This window comes from Eptatretus burgeri, chromosome 9 (genome assembly GCF_056783735.1).
Source record: "Eptatretus burgeri isolate ZD-2024b chromosome 9, Ebu_testis_v1, whole genome shotgun sequence".
In the NCBI taxonomy this organism is placed as follows: domain Eukaryota; kingdom Metazoa; phylum Chordata; class Myxini; order Myxiniformes; family Myxinidae; genus Eptatretus; species Eptatretus burgeri.
Genome location: NC_140969.1, coordinates 49,008,411 through 49,031,966, shown reverse-complemented (window position 1 = coordinate 49,031,966; position 23,556 = coordinate 49,008,411). Strand labels below are relative to the sequence as shown.

The 23,556-nt window shown below is 44.9% G+C and overlaps 1 protein-coding gene and 1 long non-coding RNA gene across 7 annotated transcripts in view; one reads left to right on the top strand and one right to left on the bottom strand.

Annotated features, from left to right (window-relative positions):
• LOC147020098 (uncharacterized) overlaps positions 1-7,137 on the top strand; it is a 232,136-nt gene extending 224,999 nt beyond the window's left edge. For all 4 annotated transcript variants that reach the window (XR_015062000.1, XR_015062001.1, XR_015061999.1 and 1 more), the window contains exons 4-5: positions 2,871-3,032; positions 6,143-7,137. This is a non-coding gene — a long non-coding RNA (uncharacterized LOC147020098). The remainder of the gene's footprint in view (positions 1-2,870; positions 3,033-6,142) is intronic.
• A 1,977-nt stretch (positions 7,138-9,114) lies between these two features.
• The window catches only part of LAPTM4B (lysosomal protein transmembrane 4 beta), a 50,979-nt gene continuing 36,537 nt past the window's right edge, over positions 9,115-23,556 (bottom strand). For all 3 annotated transcript variants that reach the window (XM_085896681.1, XM_085896682.1, XM_085896679.1), the window contains 4 exons: positions 23,153-23,275; positions 22,864-22,956; positions 16,461-16,553; positions 9,115-12,892 (listed from right to left, as the gene is read on the bottom strand). In XM_085896681.1, the coding sequence (XP_085752807.1) occupies positions 12,815-12,892; positions 16,461-16,553; positions 22,864-22,956; positions 23,153-23,275 (387 nt within the window). In that variant the 3' untranslated portion in view covers positions 9,115-12,814. The remainder of the gene's footprint in view (positions 12,893-16,460; positions 16,554-22,863; positions 22,957-23,152; positions 23,276-23,556) is intronic.

Below are 23,556 nucleotides of genomic sequence, written 5' to 3'. Positions count from 1 at the left end.
GAGCTGTGGACGCGGCACATGAATGATGTGGGCAGGGTGCTGGCTGCAATGCCCGTATCCATCCAGGTAAAGGAGGGGATACCCCTGCCTCGAGTGGCTCAATACCCGTTGCGCAAAGAGGCAATAGAGGGGATCGCTCCGGTGCTCACATCATTGCACGATCAAGGGGTGATAATACCTACTAAAAGCCGATGTAACATGCCTATCTTGCCGGTAAGGAAGCCCAGGGGAAATAAATGGAGGTCTGTACAAGATCTACGGGCGGTGAATAAGTGCGTGAAAGCGTCCTTTCCTGTGGTGCCACACCCGGTTACGGTACTCTCGGGGGTGCCGTCAACCGCGACACACTTCTCAGTGGTAGATTTGTGCTCGGCATTTTTTAGCATACCACTCGCGGAAGAGTCGCAGCATTTGTTTGCCTTTAGCTCCGATGGGCAACAATACACCTGGACTGTACTTCCGCAAGGATTCTGCGATAGTCCGACGCTTTTCTCACAGGCTTTGAAGGAAGATTTGGAGGACATAGAGCTCCCAGAAGGATCGGTGATGATCCAATACGTAGACGATCTATTAGTGTGCTCGGATAGCCAGAGGAAATGTGAAACGGACATGGTAGCGCTGTTAAAAGCCCTTGCCTGAAAGGGCCACACAGTCAGCAAAGAGAAATTGCAGTTCTCACAGCAAAGGGTAACGTATTTGGGACACATACTGGAACAAGGACAGAGAAGTCTCGGAGCTGAATGAGTGGAAACAATCTTAGAGCACCCAAGACCAACTACATTGCGACAGCTACGACAGTTCCTCGGGATGACGGCGTACTGTCGGCAGTGGATATCTGATTAGCGGTCCAGGCACGATCGCTGTACGACATGGTAAAGGAGGCAGAAGGGGATAAGATCTCCTGGACGGATAATGCGGACGGAGATTTTGAGGCACTGAAGCAGGCTTTGTCCTCGGCACCTGCCTTGGGGTTGCCGAACTATGATCTCCACTTCAACTGATTCATCCACGAAAGAGGAGGGTTCGCCCAGGCAGTGTTGACACAAGAACACAGAGGGAAAAATAGGCCCATTGCGTACTACAGCAGTCACTTGGATCCGGTCGCCACCGCCTATCCCGGATGTTTGCGGGCGGTGACCGCAACACAATATGCAGTAACCGCGACAGCAACCTTAGTGTTGGGCTCCCCACTGACAGTGAAAGTTCCGCATGACGTAGCGGCGCTCATACTGCAAAACAAGACACAGCACATATCAGCGGTATGGGCGGTCCAACATGATCTGGTACTTTTACAGGCAACTAATATTATGATCGAAAGATGTTTGCCATTGAACCCAGCCTCCCTACTGCCAACTAGTGATGAGGGAGAGACGCATGTGTGTGAACGAGTGCTGGTGGAAGAAACGAAGGCCAGACACGATTTGCAGGAAGCCCCAATCGAAAACGCAGAGTTGGAGCTGTTTGTAGACAGATCCGCGAGGAAGAACCAATGGGGAGAAACGATCACTAGTTTTGCAGTATGCACCGCAAATACCACCACGAGACAGGAATTGCTACCAAAAGGGGTTTCGGCACAGCAAGCTGAGCTGGAAGCGCTAATATGCGGATGTAAAATGGGAGCCGTCAAGACATTAAACATCTATATAGATTCCAGATACGGGTGGGGCATCCTACACGACTCCGCCGCCATCTGGGCCTTGCGAGGTTTCAAAACGTCCTGCGGGAAGGTTATCAGACATGCTGAACTCATCAAACGACTAATACAGGCGGCACAAGAGCCGCAGTAGATTGCAGTGATCAAATGCAAAGCTCACACAGGAGAGAAAGATGATGTTTCAGAAGGCAATAACAGAGCAGATTTGGCAGCAAAAGCAGTGCTCCATGAAGAAGTTGCAAATCAGCAAACGTTAACCGACATTTATGTGGAACAAATAGTGAACGGTCCTCCAATGCAGGAACAACTTAAAGACTTGCAAGCCTCCGCAACTATGGAAGAGCAGGAATCATGGAGGGTGAAGGAGGGTGCAAAGCAGAACACACATGGAGTATGGGTGGATGAACAGAGCAGACCGTTTGTACCTCGGAAATTGCTACCGTGGCTAGTCTTAACTGCACATGCACAGGGCCATATGGGGGCAAAAGGAGTGACGGAAATTATTCGCCAAACCTGGAATGCGCCAGGTGTAACGAGAGCAGCGGCAGAGGTGGTGAGCAATTGTGCGACCTGTGGTAAACATAATAGGAAGCATGCTGCTAAGAAATGGGGAGCACACCCACCCCTGTCTGGACCGTTTCAACATTTGCAGATGGATTTCGTAAAAATGCCGGCATATAAACACCACCAATATGTGTTGGTCATGGTAGATATGTTCTCAAAATGGGTGGAGGCTTTCGCCACCACCAACCAGGAAGCTGAAACGGTGGCCAAGTTGTTTTTGCAGGAAGTAATCCCGTGATTTGGGATTCCAACACCATTATCATCGGACCAAGGAGGGTCATTCATGGCAAAAGTAATGATGAAAATAGCCGAGGGCTTGGGCATGAAACAGAAACGACATTGCCCGTACCATCCTCAGTCAGCAGGGGCAGTAGAAAGGGAGAACCAGACCCTGAAGCGGACACTTGCCAAACTTTGTGAGGGCCAGCAATTACCCTGGCCAGATGCGCTTCCCATAGTGCTCATGAGAATGCGAGCAACAAACAATTCCACAAGGGGGCTTTCGCCCCACGAAGTAATAACAGGACGTCCTATGCAACCACCATCCTCAGCACCACCGGATATGGGGGATTGGGACTTTTCTTGCATGACTGATGGAATAATTAATTATTGTAAGGTGCTAACTGCTACCATCAAGACCTTTCTCTCACAGGTGCAAGAAGCGCTACCGATACCTGCTGGGGGCCCGTTGCATGATTTTCAACCCACCGATCGGGTTTGGGTGAAAGAGTTCCTGCAGAAAAAACCCTGCAACCCAGGTGGATGGGACCCTATACTGTGCTTTTGACCACGCCCTCCGCCATCAAAGTGGGAGGTAAGAATGCATGGATACACCACTCGCACTGTAAAATAGCACACAAAGCGGCAACGGACACCCAGGGGGTAGGAGAGGCCAATTCCCAGGGGAAGTTGACCCACCTGTTTCAGACTCAGCCTTCCTCAGAGATAGCGAGGAGGACGACGAGTTGGAGGACCTGACACTGTATCCTCCGCACGTCCACGCCGATGTTGCACCAGCGGCGGTGGAAGTTGCACCAGCAGCGGCGGAAGCAGACCCGGTACGGGAGGACCCTCCCCAGAGCCAGCAGAAGCCTTAGTGGGCATCGAGCCTGTACAAAGTGATCTGGGAGAAGATAGCGACGGGCCAGAGGAAATCGCCCCAACAGAGGATCCAGCAGTGCCCGATTCAGCATTTTACCGGGACAGCAAGGATGATGACGAAGGAGAAGATATAACTCTTCAGAGATACCCTCCACCGCCACCGAACCAGGGAGGAGCTGGCCCGGCAAGACAAGGAGACGGAGTGGCAGGAGACCCACCGCAGGAGGAGACAGACACCCTGCCGAACGTGGAACCGAAAGGACCAGGGACCAGAGACCTTGGAACACCAGGGCCTGCGGCAGAACCCCGGACGACCCAACATGCGTCTCCTAGCGCTGACACTACTCCTTTGCAGCTGGGGCCTGTCACTAGGCAACAAACTAACAAACTCAAGCCGAAGAAACCGTACACACCTCCGTGGCAAAGGAGGAAACGGAAATGAACTAGTAGCAATCCAGCAACGAAACAGGAGAGAAGTGGCTGGAGAGAGAGATGTGATGCGGTCAGAAAAGCAAACGCGGCAGCGGAGGGCCGAAACCCCAGATGAGGGGACTCTTATAAACCCATATGCCTACTTCGGGCTGGTACATGACAAAGAATTGGACACTGTAAAAATGTTTAATGAATCCAACTTGGGAAGATTAACAAGGAAACGTCAGCGATGGTACGCCATGAAAGGAGGGAGAAAGACTACGAAAGCTCCACCAGAAGAGGTGCAGATACGTCCACAACAATTGGTGGAGTTATCCTGTTTTCCTCCTAGCAACGTAAACCAGTCCAAGGAACAACTCAAGGCAACGTTCAGAAGCCTTTCATGGGACAGTGGCAGGCCGGGGAAAACGCCAGTGGTCATAGCCAACCACCCATACGGCGACGAAGATTATAAAACAACGGAGGATGTGACCCTCATTTTTCGTATTCCCCCTGAAAAGGAGGGGGAAGCTGGATTGTACTTGCAGAGGCATTCACCACAATCAAATAATATATACAGCTACTATACGTTTCAACGTCTTGCAAACGCAAGAACCACAGAAACCTCTGATACATTCGTGGCTTTAGGCACAGAAATAGCAAAGATCCATAACAAAAGTGTTTGTTGGGTCTGCATAAAGCCACCAAAGGGGTCTTTGGCAGGGATTCCTATGGAGGTGAGGCCCATACCCTTCCATGAATTTCTTTCTAATCCCTTGAGGGGATTAACAGTGGACATAACCAACGAGACGCGAAAGCGGGTTTTCGAGTCTGGAGATCCCGGGGTCGACATGGGACAAACCCCCTCTCCCATATGGGTGGAGGAGACGACAGGGCCGACATGCTTCCAGGGTAAGGGATTTCTGTTTGTGGACTCACATTACCACTGCCAAAGGAAAATTCTAATACAATAGTGAACAAGTCGGATCAGACAGGACAGAAGCAGATAACTAACACCATGAACTACACTTTGCATCATGATAACGGAATGATCCCGCCAAAAGGCATTTTCCTGGTATATGGGGATAAAGCTTAACCCTACTTACCAAAAGGGTTGGCAGGGAGTTGTTTTTTGGCCTCAGTGTTTCCGGACAGCAGGATAAAGACCACTTTCCACCAAACCTCCCCACCCCCACGATATCGATGTAGCGCGCCCGAATCTGAGGATCCGAAGGGGTGGGCCGGTGTATCAACGCGTCTGGGATTTCTAAAGGGAAAAATGGTGGGAGAAGGCTCTTGGCTCTATCATGCTGCATGCCAGCACGCTAATGAACAGCGTTAGAATAGATTGACTTTCGCAAGCTTTGGAATATGTGGCTAATACCTCCATGGCATATTATACGGAATTATCAGACATGTTAGTATCAATGCGTGCCATGGTAATGCAGAATAGAGTGGCTTTAGATATGCTTTTGGTGGAGCAAGGAGGGGTATGTGGGATGATTGAAGGAGAATGCTGCATCTGGATTCCGAATCCCGCAGACATAACTAACCGTGCGGTAACCCGAATGAAAAAGGTGGCAGAAACCCTCAATAGTGAGCGGGTGGAACGCGAGGAGGGTTACGCATGGTGGAGATCCATATTCCACGGCTGGGGAGGTTGGTTGCTGCATCTGGTCGGTTCAGAACTTCTAATCATCGTGGTAATAATTTTTGGAGTAATTTTGATAAAAATTCTCATCACCATTTGTGTGAAGAAGTGTTGCGCAGCTTCACCCCTCACCCAAGCCATTGTAATAATTAACAGTGAACTCTCAGAGGGTGACGATGCGGCCCATAAAGGAGAGGGAGACACCGAGGGAGACACCCAGGGCCTCCATTCAGAATCTCAAATTGATATTACTCTGTGGACCCAGAACCAGGTTTCCAACAGCTCCTCCACATAAGAACGGATGACTAACCCAGGAGAGAGTGCGTGTTTTTATCCCCTACCGCGTGGCAGAAGGGGGATATTGTTATCACCCAGGTCATCCGGCTGTCCGTCCGTCCGGGCATCAACATTTATAGCTGTGAGTGCGATAACTCATAAACTGTTCGCCATATCGATTTGAAATTTGGGTCACACATGTACCACCTGAAAAGGAGGAACCCTGTTGATTTTGGGCATGGCCAGATCCAAGATGGCCGACTGGGGCGGCCATCTTGAAAAAAATGTTTTTTGTAATAAATGGAAAACTGCTTATATTTTTGGTTACTACATTCCTCACCCCTGGGGAACTTTTTCAAGATGATGACCAAATGGTGTCTTGTTTCCAATTCACCTCCCTCATTATCTGGAATATGTATGACCTTTTTCATTCAATGGCGGGGGATTCCCCATCTCTGATGGTATATTTCTCTTTTGTCTTCCAGCGCAAGAGGTGATCCCTGCACTCATGGAGCTTACACCCATGCCTTGAGTGTTCACATTGCTATTCGCTTATGTAGAATGATTGTTGCACTTCGTGTTTCGTAAACTCACCTAAATAATATTGCTGCAGTTAATGTCTCATAGAATTATTGTGTTGTTAGTGTTTTGTGGACTTTGGAAATCATATTTCGTATGACCAAGTTAAATGTAATAGAGTGGCAGTAAGAAGGATAAAGAAGAAATGCTAATCTAGGCCACCAGCAGTCAGGGACTTCTTATTTAGTGAATGTTAGTAGCTGTCCACGGCATTCGCAAATCCCGTTTGGCAGGCACGGAAGCCTAGGGGTAGCCGCTGAAGGAACCAAATGGGGGTCCACTCAGTTGGTGAGTCTGAGGTATGGCAGAATATGGTCAAATGTGACCAAGGAGGAACTGTCAGGTGTGATTGGTAAATGGTCACATTAGATCGATATTTAATCATTTAATCCATAACCAGTATCTATATTAATTAGTTGTACAGGATTCAAACCAGTGTCCTTGCTGTCTTAAAATGCATTTTACGCAAGCCTACATGGCTCTTTCCTTTCCGTAAACAAACTTGCAACAGGCCCTTGGACAAACTGTTATGAATTCCAGCCCTTGGAACTACAGAGGGCTTTTACTTCTGTTTATGAACATGTGCCAGCGATGTCTCGCAGTCTGGTGGGGGTGGAGGGAGAATTGCCGTGAGAAAGATGTTGGGTTGCCAATTCTCCCTAGGGCCCCTAGGGAGGGGGGAAAAGAGCCCACTTCCATCTTTGAGACAGCTCACTTGCAGATTTGCTTTGTAGTCCACACCCAGTCTTTTTTTTAACCACCTCGGAATAGATTTTATATATGTGAGAGTTTTGGAGTGTGAACTTCAGTGCGATTCGGAGGCTCGCCGCTGTTGGTTCGAGTCGTTGCATGACATTCCGCATGCGTTGTGGTCCTTTCAATAAACCGTATTATTCGAGAATCCTCAGTTGACTCACCTCAATTCTTGGCCAGGATTGGAGGGTCTTCACATTTTACTCCAAGGGGTCCCAGGATTACACACCCAAAAATGTTTGCGATCGGTTCAGCCGTTTTTGCGGTACCTGGGAACAGACAGACGGACGGACGGATGGACGGTGAATTATAGTAAGACAAGAAGCACCCACTCCCTACGGGAGCCATCAATGGGTCGTGTTATTATATTTATGCCTATTTTACTCCAAGGCGTCCCAAGATTACACATACAAAAAATTGTTGCGATCGTTTCAGCCATTTTTGCAGTACCTGGGAACAGGCAGATGGACAGACGGTGAATTATAGTAAAGATGGAGGCCTTGCTGGCCTACCCACAGCAGGATATACGTTACTTGTTCCTCTGGGCTCATCCTAGAGAGGTGTCACCTGAATACGAGTTCAGCATACTGCTTGAAGGTGGCAAATGCAGAGTGGAGGTTTGGGTCAGTCCTTCGTTACCACCAGTCCATTCGAGGTGGTTCAATGGCGGATATGCTAGCCATGCTGACCGTGGGAGAATGTGCGTGTGTCAACAAAAAGTTGTCCGAAGAACGTGTCGGTGATTGCGCCCTCCCCCGAAGCACGCAGGGGTGGGAGAACGTCGACGAAAATATGCTCTTACAGTATCGGGGTGGTTTAAAAGTCGAACATCGCTGCCACCATGTGATAGATTGGGACCAAGCGAGGTGAAATAATAACCACGGGAAGAGCACACGTACACATGACTACAACGCGATACAGTTGGTTGCCAGAGGACGTGTATTGAACAGCGCACTGGAAAAAGAAGTACCACAATTACTAGGTACAATAAACTTAACTGTTGCACAGAATTACATGGGTTCATCACGTATGAGTTATTTTCATACGGAATTTTTGCAAACAACAAAGATCTATTGACTTAGTGGTTGACAGGTGGAAGCATTTAGGATGTGTGGTGAGAGGGAAGCATTAAGGGGGTGGGGTGAGGAGGTAGCTTTTAGAGGGTGGAGTGTGGAAGGATTCAGAAAGGGGGGGCATAAAGCTCTGAGGGTGTGAGGTGGGGGTGGATGCCTATTCTGATTCCAAATTCCCAGTTTTGACAGAGATAAAGATCATGGGAAGGGAGACAAGATCTTTTGTAGAAAGCATGGAAAAAGGTGGAGCTGTACGTGCGGAAGGATTGTTAGTAAACTTGGTGGACTGAGTGCTGAGGTGACAAACAGTTTTGGAAAAGCTTTGTGAAGAAGAAGAAAGATTGTTTTAAAGATGAACACATCCAGAATTTCTGAAGGGGCTATAAGGGTTGAAATGGTTAAAAAGGAAGAATAGCATATATTTTTTTAAATGAAGATTTAGTTTGGAGATATTGAGAAAAGGTGTTTGGGGGGGAGGGTTGGGGGAAATGTAGGACTGGGATAACAGGCAGAAAGAAATTCAAGTAAAAATGCGATCCATCCTTGAGATTGTGTGAAGTGAAAGATGAAGTTGTTTTTGGTTTTGATTTTTTGAAATGGAGGGTGGCCGAGAGGAATAGGATGATGTTGAGGAGGTAGAAGCAAGATACCCGGGAAGAAGGAAGCAAAACGAGGAACACAGAGACAAATAATTTTCACAAATTATATTCGAGGAAAGGCCGTGTCAGACCTTGAACAATACAAAATGAATAGCACAAACGATGAACGAATTAACATGAACTATTGCGTGGGTTACAACAGAAACACCTCGACGAAGACGCAACATGAAAACACGACGAACGAGGAGTTCAGGTTTCACCACATGTGCAAAAATAACCTGAACCGGGTGTAAGTAAGCATACCTTAAGCATATGTAAGTAAGCCTTCCCAAGTAAGCCTAGAGTTTCGCCAGAGTGGCGATAATAAATTCACCCATTCTTGGGATCAACCCCTCGAGATTTAAGAAAACCTTTGGTGTACTGTACAGCAGATAAAACAATCTTAACCCTCAATCAGACAAATGGTTTTTTTATTCAGCTCACAGGAATGTGAAGAAAGTTGTGAATGACATGACACATAAACAAGGGAAAAAAAGTGTTAACTTACCCTCCCGCTTAAAAGAAAAAAAATCATTCGTGTTGCTGAGGGTAGAGGTGTCCGAGTAGTGCCCGAAAGTGATTGCAGGGATATTGATACCAAGTGCTGTGGATTTGGGGCCATTTTATGCAGGCATAGGCCAAGTTGCTTCCTCGTGAATCAAAGTTCCTTATGTATTTTGAAAATATGTAAGCTTACCATGTGACGAAGATCGATTTTACACTGTCAGAATTGTCACTTCACAAGTTGAGTTGAGGAGGTAGCATCGGGGAATCGGGGCAGAATATTTTTCTTCGTGAAGGTGTTCGAGGAATCATAGCATCGTGAAAATTATCAAATTCAAAATAAGATTTCAAAACCTCGTTATTGTGAAAATTGCACAGCAATGTGAGCACAGCAAAAGCAGCGAGAACGAGAATTCAGTTTTCAAAACAAAAGTTAATGAAAGAATCCAAAAGGGAAAAATGGTTGAAGTTTGAAAACAAAACATGAATAAGACGTTGGACTGAAAGGATAATCAAGCTCAAACTTTAAAAAGCTTAAAATTGTACTAAATATTATCAAGAATGAATTTCACATCCTTCTCTGAACAAATTCTCCATTAGGCATTGAGAAACTCTTCAAAGCATGGTGATTCGGAAGATTTTTGAACACGAGGTAGTCCTCTCCGAATCCCTTTTCCCATACAATGAGTGTGTCCACAACAGGAATTTTGAAACTCAATCACTTAAACATGATAATTCAAATTTTTAACCTTTAACCAGTGGAGGCATGGAAGTGTTTAGGAGAGATGGCATTGGAGCTTTTAACCAGATTGTTTTATAAAATCTTGGAAAGTGAGAGTATGCCTGAGGAGTGGAGAGTAAGTGTACTGGTTCCGATTTTCAAGAACAAGGGTGATGTGCAGAGCTGTGGTAATTACAGAGGGATAAAGTTGTTAAGCCACACCATGAAGTTGTGGGAAAGAGTAGTGGAAGCTCGGTTGAGAGGAGAGGTGACGATCTGTGAGCAGCAATATGGGTTTATGCCAGGAAAGAGCACCACTGATGCGATGTTTGCTTTGAGAATGTTGATGGAGAAGTATAGGGAAGGCCAGAAAGAGTTACATTGTGTGTTTGTGGATTTAGAGAAACCTGATGATAGGGTGCCAAGAGAGGAGCTGTGGCATTGTATGAGGAAGTCGGGAGTGGTGGAGTAGTATGTGAGGATCGTGCAGGATATGTATGAGGACAGTGTGACAGCGGTGAGGTGTGCCGTAGGAATGACGGACCGGTTTAAGGTAAAAGTGGGATTGCACCAAGGATCGACTCTGATCCCTTTCCTGTTTGCAATGGTGATGGACAGGTTGACGGACGAGATCAGACTGGAGTCTCCATGGACTATGATGTTCGCAGATGACATGATCTGTAGGGAGAGTAGGGAGCAGGCTGAGGCGAGCCTCGAGAGGTGGAGGTACGCACTGGAGAGAAGGGGAATGATAGTCAGTAGGAGTAAGACTGAGTACATGTGCGTAAATGAGAGGGAGGGTGGTGGTATGGTGCAGTTGCAAGGAGTTGAGGTGGGGAAGGTGGATGGGTTTAAATACTTGGGATCAACTGTCCAAAGTAACGGAGAGTGTAGGAGAGAAGTGAAAAAGAGAGTGCAGGCAGGATGGAGTGGGTGGAGAAGAGTTGCAGGAGTGATTTGTGACAGAAGGGTAGCTGCAAGAGTAAAGGGGAAAGTATATAAGACGGTAGTGAGACCAGCTATGTTTTATGGTTTGGAGGCGGTGGCGCTGACAAAAAGACAGGAAGCGGAGCTGGAGGGGGCAGAGTTAAAGATGCTGCGATTCTCGTTGGGAGTGACGAGGATGGACAGGATAAGAAATGAGTATATTAGAGGGACAGCGCAGGTAGGACGGTTTGGAGACAAAGTGAGAGAGGTGAGATTGAGATGGTTTAGACATGTGCACAGGAGGGAAGCAGAGTATATCAGGAGAAGGATGCTGAGGATGCAGCCGCCAGGTATGATGAGAAGAGGAAGGCCAAAGAAGAGGTTCATGGATGCGGTGAGGGCGGACATGCGGGTGTTTGGAGTGTCAATGGAAGATGTGGAAGATAGAGCGAAATGGAGACGGATGATCCGCTGTGGCGACCCCTAACGGGAGCAGCCGAAAGAAGAAGAAGAAGAAGAAGAACCTTCAATGATTATAATCAAAAGTAGTTTGAATCTAAATAAGCAGAGTGTATTGATCAAGTGAGATGATTTAATTAAAGGAATGAAACTTCACGTATTCAACGACTCACAAATTTCACTCCTCACTCTCCGCGCACTCCTCTTCTCATGCGTTTTTCATCACACTACCGAAATCCAACCTCTGCTACCATCTTTCTTTGTTTATCCCTCTCTTCGATCATTTCTGGAACTTCCTCCCATCCTCCATCACTATTAATCTTTAAAAATATCCGCTGTATTCTTCTTTTCCTCCCAATGTTATTTCCACTCTGCTTGCCTTTACTCTTCCACTCATCGCTTTATTTCAACTCTTCCTTTTTAACCTTCTTGCCGAAGCAATTTCTTGGCTGGGGTTACAATCCCGGATAGGTTGCCACTCCAACACAGGAAGTCAGGGCAGAAATTTCTTTTGTTCAGGGTGCTGGCGATAGATCGCCGGCTCTTTGCCACCAACTGATGCAGGCAGATGGGACGCCAAGTTTAACGTCCATCCGAGGGACGGCACACACATTGATGCCTCCTCCAGCCTGGGAAAAACCTTGTCTCACAATAAGAAAAAAACATTTGAATTATTGTTTTAAATAATGAGCATTTGCTTGAGAAATTTAATGAAATGAATTCTTGTGGATTGCTTATCGCACACCGAAATGCACAAGTGCGAATTGTGTGCGAGAGAACACTTCAGCGAATATTTACAATCATGTTTTCAGGCACCAAAGTACACTTGAAACACACACACACACACAGAGAAAAAGCTCTGGAAGAAGATGTGGTGTTGAAATCCGATGAACAAGAAACTCCCAAATTATCCAGCTATTGAGCGCATACATGCCGGGATTCAATGAAGAATAATCCTTGCAGATTTCATTATGATGGAGGTCAGCCTTCACCACTGACGCAGTGCACAAGTAGATTCAGACATGAATTTGGCCAAGGCAACAGCACACAGCGGCCTACTATTTTCGAAAGGCAAAATCATTCCCATTAAACTCCTTTAAATGATCTGCAATAGCTCTAACCGTTAATACTGAAGTTATTTCACCAGCAGCAACTTTCAATGATTCAGCAATTAAACCACAAAGCCAGTGACAACTATCAAAGTGAAAAGATGATTTGATCAACCTTAAAAGCTACAAAACAGAGCGACAGCAAATTAAGTAGATTCCAGGCCACGTCATTGGGGGTGAACTGTGTGAAGATCACAAATTTTATCCTTCATCCTCCACTGTTGCTTAACAAAGCTCATAAACAAAAACAGGAAGTGACTTGGAAAGTGAACAACAAATCAAAACAAAAGCATTCCACTCACGATAAAAACGGAACGAACAACAAACTGAGGAATGCTTTGTGATCGCCAATGCACGCTATCCGGATGGCGCGTGCTCGGTGTGAATGTTCTCATTAAGCCGAGGAGTATGGTGGTGGGTTGTCTTTCAGTGAAGCCTTCACCACGACCATTTCATAGGGGGGAAGCAGGTGCTGCAACACAAACATCCATAAATAAACAAAGGCACACTTTATAGTGCAACATTCCCAGGAGAACAACATCTACCAAGAAAACTAGAGGGGGAGCACTCGGGAGAGTGAAAAACCTCCGCCGCCAATACTGCTGGGTCACTCAAGTGAACCTTATATCTTATTCATTAAATATGATGTCAACAGTGCTGACAGAGTTATAGTTCTTTTATCCTTTTTTTTTGGGGGGGGGGGGGTTGGAATTCACTTAAAACATGTAGAAATGAAAAAAAAGAAATCGAAATTTTGTTGAAAAAAAAGTTGCAAAAATTTTTGTTTTTCTCTAACTATTTTTTTTGAGGGGGAGGGGTTGGAAATCACTTAAAACATGTAGAAATGCAAAAAAAAAAATTTTCTCGAACAATTTTTTTTGTGGGGGGGGGGGGGTGGAAATCACTTAAAAAATGAAATACAAAAAAAAAAAGTTTTCTTTTTGGGGGGGTAACAATTTGGGGGGTGGAAATCACTTAAAACATGTAGAAATGCAAAAAAAATTTTTTCTCTAACAATTTTTTTTGGGGGGGGGGGTAACAATTTTTTGGGGGGGGGTTGGAAATCACTTAAAACATGTAGAAATGCAAAAAAAAAAAAAATTCTCGAACAATTTTTTTTTGGGGGGGGTCCAAAATTTAATGTCCAAGTCCAAAATTTAATGGCATGATCCTTGGACCATACCAAACCCCCCCACCAAGTTTCGTCGAAATCCGTCGAGGAGTTTTTCCGTAATACTTTTCACAAACAAACAAACAATCAAACACACAAACAAACAAACAAACAAACAGAAAGGGGTGAAAACAGTAACCTCCATCCATCTTTGAAGATGGAGGAGGTTAAAAATACATTAGAGCCATGCATTCAAAAAGTGATGTTTGAAGTTCTTCCATGGACTCAATTGTGAACTCTTCTTCCTCTTCTTCTTCTTCTTCTTCTTCTTCTTCTTCTTCTTCTTCTTCTTCTTTCAATGGCTACAATATATAACGGTGAAAGTCACGAACTGGCTGGTCAGGCATGACGTTCAACTAAAGTTAGGGCAGGAATTTGAGATTTGTACATGGTGCTGGCTATAGCTCACCTACTCTTCGCAAGGGACACGCGGTGGGATATTTAACGTCCACCAACTAATGGCGGGAGATGGGACGCCAAGTTTTATTTCCATCCGAGCGACGGCACATGCATTGATGAATCGCCCTGCCTGTAAAACCTCGGGATGACAGTTTATAGCTGGGTCTGGATTCAAAACCCAGAATAGATGGCTTAGTATGCGTACCTCTAGTCTAGTCCATCCTGTCACCCTGAGCTCCGTTGAGAACAGATGCCTGAAATAAAATGTAAATTTTCTCAGAATGATCAAACTAATCAAGACTTTTCATGTCTCTCGTAGCATCTCAAGTACATTGGGGCAAGACGTCTGTGCTTCACAACTGTCATGACAACGACATATTTGAGACAACACGTTTGGTGTGCACCTGCAACTCATACTGTGAACTCATGTTCAAATCCCATGTCCTTGTTCAAAATTTTTTATGAAGGTATTAAGGCTAGAGAAGAACATAACAGGGATCATTGTGGCAACTGACGAAATAGATTAAAGGCAAAACATTGGGACAGCAACAAATGAATGCAGTGTGGCACAAAGAAAGGAAATGGAGAGCTCAGAATGAAAAATGGAGCATGATGTGCGGTGAGCAGTAGACTTGAAATCCTGTAGACAACGGACTCAGGAAGACAGTTTAACAGGTAAGAAAAGAGCTACGAAAGAATGGAGGTTTAGTATCGACTTGAGGAGCGGAACAAGGAGAAGGTTTCTGGTAGAGCTCTTGTGATGTGGAGGGACAAGGGCTGTGTGGAGAGGTGAGGAGGAGGAGAAAGCTAAGATTAGAGCTGGTAAACACTGCAAGGTCAGCAACCTGCCTACGGTAAGCAACAAGCAGACCCTCCCTGAGACTCGATTCCATGATGCAAGGTTCTGATAACGTGGAAGGCATTCGATTCCAGGGCCTCAATAGGGAGCATTTGTGACAAGATCGTTGCCACAAAACCCGAAGGTCCTTCACTCGATCGATGTGAATTAGCAGGTGAGTGTATTTCAAACCTAAACTTAGTTCCAAGACAAAGCAAAAAAATTTAAAAACCTCATTCTACTTCAGCAACACTGGACTATCTGTAATTCCTCCTCTTTTCCTTCTTCTTCTCACTCTGCTTTACACTTGTATACCCCCAGAAAGAGAACATTCACAAAAGTTATTCCTTCTACCAACTCTCATACTTGCGAGACGATTCTCTATCCAGAAGTAAGTGGAAATCTCTCGTACCCTGGTGATCTTTCTACACAGATTAAAGACTAACTTCAACATTAGAACTTGTCACCCTTTCACAGAAATCACCTCTTGGAATAAACATTTCACCTCAACAAACATTACACATTGGTATGTGATAACCAACACGTTCTGTGTCGATTCTCAGGTGTGCGTACAAGCATTAACCTCACACTGTACCAATACACCACCTATCAGACACATAAAACATTTGTGACAATCGAATAACTTGAGAAATAGTGGATTCATTTTTGAGTTGCATAAACGAAGGTTTGTTTCCCATAGAGTAGGATCTGACACAAAATTGGAACTAGAACGGACACTCAGTCGAGTGCATACCTCCGCCAAGCTCATTATTTTACGGTTTGTATCCCACTGATAGGCCGGATCTGGATTCGGACCTGAACTAAAATTTAATCGGCTTGCTCTTTTCACCTAACCAACTCATCCACCAAGTTTTGTCCGAATCTGTCCATAACCTTTTTGAGATATCCTGCTATATATCGTTTTTAGCCCCATTTCTCAATGGTGAAGAATCACTTTAAAAATTCTCGGATCCAGATCCGGACTCGGATCTTCATCGAAATCTAATCATTTCGTCCTCGTCACATACCGAATCTCTCCACAAAATTTCATCTAAATCCGTCCCCAACTTTTTGAGATATTTTGTTCGCAAACAAACAGGCCGAGTTAACCCCACCTGGTATTAATTCAACAGCTGAGCGGGATTTGAACTCATGACCCTGGGATTCCTGGGATCCAAAGCACGCCACCCTAACCATTAAGCCAACACCAGGCATAGACAGACAGTGGTAAAAACATAACCTCCATCCACCTTTCGTAGCAGAGGTAATGATGAGATGCACATTAGGCTTTCTTTTAGAGGGAACTTAAACCAGTTCGACCATAACTTACTTCCAAGTGGAAATAAAAGATACCGATAATATGGGCTTGAACCCGAGCAAAATAGGAAATTCCTGCATCCCCATGGTGTGTATCTTTACAAATTGGCAAACAGCTTGTTGTGTACTTTTACTCCATGTTCAAGCATAATTGTCCCTCTGGTCCATCAGGAAATGCATTTATAATCACAATCGTAATGTCATTGGAACCCTCTGCATGTTTATGAAAAATGGTAAATTGTCGAGAATCAGGGACGCGTGGACATACAGTCCATGTGCATTGTGTTTCATTAGCAAATCGATGCAATGGCTTACCTCGTTCCACTGGTCGGTGTGTACCGACACATTGGGTGTATTGCGACTAAGCGCAAACTTGTAACAATTCCAAACAGCACAAATGAAGTACAACTGCAAAAGAACGAATCACGAGGGCTCAGAACAACACGACAATACATCATTAATTCCCACCATCACATCTCGTCATTACATCAAGTCGTGGTGTCATCACACAAAAACAATGTGAACTCAGAGAATGAAGTTCAAGTACAGAACTTTAAACAGACCTAAAATCGTCCCACTCCCACATGTCCCGCTCCTGCTCCCTATGCAAGGCCATCAACTGCTTCCTACTCTGGTTTCCTTTTGCCATATTACCCTATCTACATCCACCCTCCCCCCCCCCCCCACTGCACAATCGACCCGAACCTCATCTTACTCCTCCCCACTCCCTCACGGTGTGGTCCACCAATATTCAAGGTCTCCGATAAAATATTTCCGATTTCTCCTTTAAGGTGACCTTTACGACCCAGGTACATCAAATCAATCAAAAGCCAACAGAAGGAACGAGACCAGTGTCCAGACCTGATTTCTGGTGGTCGAAGGTACTTTGTCAGCTGGAAAATTTTCATTGCTGTCAGCTGTGAGGCCAGTTGGGATAGACTAATGCTAAGGTGGATGAAGATTCTGAAAATGGTGCAATTCTTTTTTATTGACAAATAAAGTCTCTTCATACATGTAGTCCCACATACAGACATTCATGTAAAATATGCACAAATATTTTTCCTAAGCAACGGCAGGATGAAGATGATATGCATATTTACATCAAGAATTCATACTCACACCTCAATTTAACATCAAATTTATTCTGGATATGCAACAGAGGATAAAAGAGTGTCCTTACTTCAAGAGCAATCACAACAAATGTACCTTAAAGTAGTATAAAAAAAATGTTCAGAAAAATTAAAAATGCAATTAAAAAGATTCAAAAGAGCAAAGTCCTTGCATGGTAAGAGAAAAATCATGCACTCCCAGACCTCTCAGAATCCACTGAACCAACAATTTCAGTGATCGACTTGATGATGTTCCTTCGAATGGGATGCACAAATACCGTGTCCTTGAAGACCTTTGGAGAACCGTCTGATCAGTTGTTGAGCAGAATCCTTGGAATGAAATGCAAGTACATTGCTGCAGTTGGTGAGAACTATTCTAATGAAGAATCAATCAAATCAGGTGAAAGAACTCGCTGAAGCAGTGTACAAATGCAAGAAATCCGAAATCTGTCATGCTTGACGCTCCTTCAAAAACAAAGGCTAAAGATGATGTCACGTGCAAACAACAAGGCAAACACAGCAAACATTTTCTTGGAAAACGAAGTGCAAAGTGTGAAGACACACTTTTGCCAGGTTGTGAGCTGTAACTGTCTGGTACGGATTACATGACATATGGAAAGCAGTCAGAATACTTCAAGATACCATCATGATGTCCCCGAGCCATCAGATAACCATGAAGAAACTGATTCTCACTTGTTCCTGCACATTGCACATGCAAAGAAAACCTTAGGCATTGACAGAGTTGTTCTGTGGAGATTGGATTCAGACGTAGCCTGCATGTGCCTGAGATAGTGCTCACTGACTGGTATCAAGGAACTGTACTTGAAAACTGGCACTGGTCACAAGAAGAGGTTTGTGCCCATACACACCATCACAGCAGAACTAGGAATAGATATGGCACATGCATTGCCATCCATTCACTCATTCAGCAGCTGTGACTCGACATGAGCATTTAGTGGAATGAGAAAATAAAAGTGGGTGAAGTTTTTTTTTTTTTAATGTTGAAGGCTCCAGTCATGGACTAAATAGTCTTCATTGAGGCCAGGCTTTAAAGAAAAGAACTGCATTAAGAGAAAAGTAAGAAAAGAGAGAATAGATTAGGAGTTTTTGAGAAAGTAAAAAAGCTGCTTTTTGAAAAGAAGGACGTCATAAGTGTTTGGGAAGACATGAGAAGGTAAAGAGTTCCACAGTTTGGCAGTGGAGGGGAAAAAACAAACATCGTAACAGCCCACGCTTGAGTTGCCAATGGCCACACAATAATCATGTGATGTAGCGGCTTGTTGAGTATTCCTTGGTCTCGCGAATGGTGGAGGAACACAAGAAGCAAGTTCTTGTGAGCAGAAACCGAAGAAATATCTGTATAAAAGAGAAAGAGAGCCTACTATGCGGCGTAATTTGAGTGGGTCGAGTTTTGATTTCACATTGGTGGAGTTGACAAGTCTAATAAGTTTGGATTCAATTCTATCCAGTAAGTATGAGGAGCTGGAACCTCCCCTGATGTGAGAGCAGTACTCTATACAAGGACGAATCAATCCTTTATATAGTTGGAGCAACTGTTCAGAGAAGAAGAATCTTCAACATCTGAACAGGACTCCTAATTTATTCGAGGCAGACTTAGCTATTTGAGTAATACCTAGTAGGTTTATGAGAGAGACAGAGACAGAGACAGAGACAGAGACACAGAGACAGAGACAGAGAGACACAGAGACAGAGAGACACAGAGACAGAGAGACAGAGAGACAGAGAGACAGAGACAGAGAGACAGAGACAGAGAGACAGAGAGACAGAGAGACAGAGAGACAGAGAGACAGAGACAGAGAGACAGAGACAGAGACAGAGACAGAGACAGAGACAGAGACAGAGACAGAGACAGAGACAGAGAGACAGAGAGACAGAGAGACAGAGAGACAGAGAGACAGAGAGACAGAGAGACAGAGAGACAGAGAGACAGAGAGACAGAGAGACAGAGAGACAGAGAGACAGAGAGACAGAGAGACAGAGAGACAGAGAGACAGAGAGACAGAGAGACAGAGAGACAGAGAGACAGAGAGACAGAGAGACAGAGAGACAGAGAGACAGAGAGACAGAGAGACAGAGAGACAGAGAGACAGAGAGACAGAGAGACAGAGAGACAGAGAGACAGAGAGACAGAGAGACAGAGAGACAGAGAGACAGAGAGACAGAGAGACAGAGAGACAGAGAGACAGAGAGACAGAGAGACAGAGAGACAGAGAGACAGAGAGACAGAGAGACAGAGAGACAGAGAGACAGAGAGACAGAGAGAGAGAAGGACAGAGAGACAGAGAGAGAGAGAGAGAGAGAGAGAGAGAGAGAGAGAGAGACAGAGAGACAGAGAGACAGAGAGAGAGACAGAGACAGAGAGAGACAGAGAGACAGAGACAGAGACAGAGACAGAGACAGAGACAGAGACAGAGACAGAGACAGAGACAGAGAGAGAGAGAGAGAGAGAGAGAGAGAGAGAGAGAGAGAGAGAGAGAGAGAGAGAGAGAGAGAGAAAGAAATATATTTTTAGAAACATTAACCTTAACTAGATTACATTGGCCCCATTGGGAGATCTTGTCCAAATCCGAATTTAAAGAGGTGGCTGTGATGAAACGAGATGTAGATCGAGTGATGGAAGACGGGGAAGATGGTAAAGACATGGAGGAATGTAATGTTGAGTCATCAGCATACGAGTGCACTTGGTTATTTGTGGAAGAAAGTAGGTCATTAATAAAAAGAAGGAAGAGTGTTGGGGACGGAACGGAGCCCTGAGGTACACCGCTGTTGATTGGGAAGGGAGTGGGGGGATGTTGAACCATCAACAATTCCCAAGATAGAGCGGTCGGAGAGAAAGCTTGATATGAGAGAGCAGAGTGAAGGAGGAAAGCCGAAAGAGGGAGGCTTGGATATCAGACCCTGATGCCAAACTCTGTCAAAGGCTTTTGAGATATGAAGGCCTACAACAAAGGATTCCCCAAAGTCTCTCAAAGAAGCGGCCCAGACATTGGTAATGTAAGAAAGGATATCACCTGTAGATCTTGCCTTGCGAAAGCCGTATTGGTGATCAGATAAAAGACTGTGAGATTCAAGATGCTTGAGAAAATGGGAATTGAGAAGGCATTCAAAGACTTTGGAAACAGTAGAAGTCAGAGCAATAGGACGGGAGTGAGAAGGGTTTGAATGATCACCCTTCTTTAAAATAGGTTGTACTAAGGCATGTTTCCAGGTAAGAGGAAAAGTTTGGGGTTTTAAACAAAAACGAAACAAACGAGCAAGCATGGGTGCAAGTTCTGAAGTACATTTCTTCAAGACACAGGGAGGAATACCATCTTGTCCATTGGCCTTGCTTATGTCCAAAGAGGAGTATTTTTTTGACTGCATGAAAAGATATAATATGGAGGGACATGGGATTGGTGAGGGGAGCATCAGAGGGAGATGGAATGTTAGAGTCATCCATTGTGGAGTTAGAGGAGAAAAAAGAAACAAAAAGAGTTCCTTTAGTGGTCGGAGAGACAGCGATAGTATCATCGGAACAGAAAAACGAAGGAAAGGTAGAGTGACAGAAGTTGTTGGAGATACTTTTAGCTAAGGACCAGAAAGATCTTTGAGTGGAAGAAGATAAGTGGTTGGCACATTTCTTTTGAAGAAAGGAATGCTGCGCTTCATGAATAACATGTTTGCAATGATTTCTGGTGGATATGAAAGCTGAATGCGAGTCAGAGGAAGAAGAGTTTTTCCATGTCTGAGATGTGGCATCCCTTCCACGAATGGCCACAGAGCAGGAATTATTGAACCAAGAATTGGTAAGAGATAGACGTGAAAGAGAAGGGGATATAAGCCTCCATTCCTGCAACAATAACCTCAGCTATACGTTCAGCAGAGATAGAGGCATCGCCAGAGGAGAGGCAGTCGTCTTTCCAGGGAAAGTCAGAAAAGAAGTTTCGTAAACCAGTCCAGTCAGCATGATTGAAATGCCAATACTGGCATTTCCTCGGAGCAGTCTGATGAGAAGAAGTGGTGGTAAGTAAAGTGGTGTTCACAAGATTGTGGTCAGAAGAACCAATTGGAGGTGAAATTGTGCGGTTGTAATGCAACGGATTGGAAGTGAAGAATAAATCCAAAGTATTGGTAGTGTGGTCAGGATGATATAGGATATGGGTAGGGTGGGTGATAATTTGTTCCAAATCATTAAGAATGGAAAATGTAAGAGCTTCAACCCCCCCCCCCCACCACCACCACACCCCCTACACACCCCTCCCAGCATCCGTTTGGGAAGATTTCAGCCGCTCTCTGTGGTATACATTGAAGTCTCTGAGATCGAGAAATTCTGCTTGAGGGTGTTCAGATGTCATGGCCTCATGGCAAGAGTTAAGATAGTTAAGGAAAGCTATAAAGTTTGTCGAATTGGGAGAGCAGTAAGTGAAAGAGAGAAAGATAGTGATGGTCGGGAGACAAATCTTAAGCCAGATGACATTAAAGTTTGGAGATTCGAGGTCCACAAGGTGTACAGCAGGCGTGTTGATGTTGGAGTAGACACAGACTCCTCCTTTGAAGCGGAATCATGAGTGAAGGTTGCAGTTTGAAATGTTAAAATAATTAAGAAGAACATCTTGTGATAATTGGGTCTCTGAGAGAAGCAAGATATTCGGAGAGGAGCTTGCAAGAAGATGTTCAACAGAGGAAAGATTTGAAGAAAGACCACGAATGTTGGTGAAATGAATTGAAAAAGAATCACATTGGCTCAAAAGGCAAGGGTCCTGGGAAGGACCGATACTACCACTGCCTGAGCCCCCCCCCCCTCGTTGCCAGCAAAGTCAAGCAGGTCACTGGAGATTCTTCGCACCCCATAGTGCCGGGAACTTGGGGCCATTAACTTTTCAGACTTTAAATCCACACAGAACATCCACAATTGATGGATTGTCACAAAACGTCCAGAATTGTTGGATGCACTCAAGGGTCTTGGAAAAGATGCAACAAAGATTGCCCCTGCGACTGAAGTGGCATATGTTTCTTTGGTGTCCGTGATGTATACTGGATGAGATGAAGTACAGTATCTCTGGATGCAGTTCACTTTGACTTATTCGCAAAGAAAAACAAGACAAGTGAAAAACTACCTCCCGCAATGGATGCTTTCAAGCAACGTATAAAGCATGCCAACTACCAGGCTTACATCTGGTCAAATGCTACTGTTCGGTATACATCAGCATCTCCTGTCAACAATGGATGGGTATTGGATGGGAATGGTCACCTTGTTCCAAAGCTGATGAACCTCTCACCATCTCCTGAAGCCCTTCTGACATTTTCCAAGTGTGGATGCAAGAGCGACTGCAATAAAAGAAAGTTCAAATGACGGATAGATGATAATATCTGCCCTGATGTGTGTCCCAGTTCTTCCTGATGACTCCATCTTTTCTCTTTACTTCTTTGGGTTCCTTCTGATGACTCCAATGCAGTATTTGGTCTTCCGTTTGATTCAGTATGAGGCATCTCGTGGTAATATACAGTATGCTGCGTTTGAAAAATCCGGAATATCTTCGAAACCTAGGTAAAGGGAACCCACTCCCAAACCCCAAACCATTCATGGGTCAAGAGCATAGAGAGCTAACCTTGAAGGTGAGCACAAAGGCAAAGAACAGGACGGCCACAAGAACAACCCAGGTCGCATTCTCTCTTATATCTTCTCTGTAGGAAAACTCAGGCTGTGAAACAAAAAAACAAACACACAGAACAAACAGTACAAACACTCCAAGTAATCATGCAAATGCCATGCTAATTAATCCCAGGCCAATCACCTCAATTCAACCAAACCACAGCAAGTTCATATCAACAAACAAATACGGTCCCATTGTTTGTCCCAAGTTAAACCACGTCGGTAACATGGGGATGATTACCCACCAGCTGTTTCACGTAGTCCTTAAACCAAGGCAGGTAGGTAAGAAAGCCAATGGTAATGAGGCAGGTGAGAGCAAAGTCAAAGAGCTGGTAGCAGAAGAATGGTACAATCCATGCAGGCCGGTACTGGACCACCAAACAAAAGGACAGGGCATTACCCCAATGCCATGCATCCCAACATCCAGGAAGTTTGCCATTTGTAAAATCTCATAGCCAGCATTTCTGATTTTAACTAGAGCAGTGTGGGTAGAATCTAGTGCTTTCCAAACACTTCTTCTAGGCCAAACACTTCTGAGAAATATTTCTAAACAATGCATTCACTATTCTGATGTCCCATACTCTATTGCAGAGCTTCGCTGCTGCCCAAGCAATATATTGGCACAGGTTATACGGGGTCGTTTGCCATT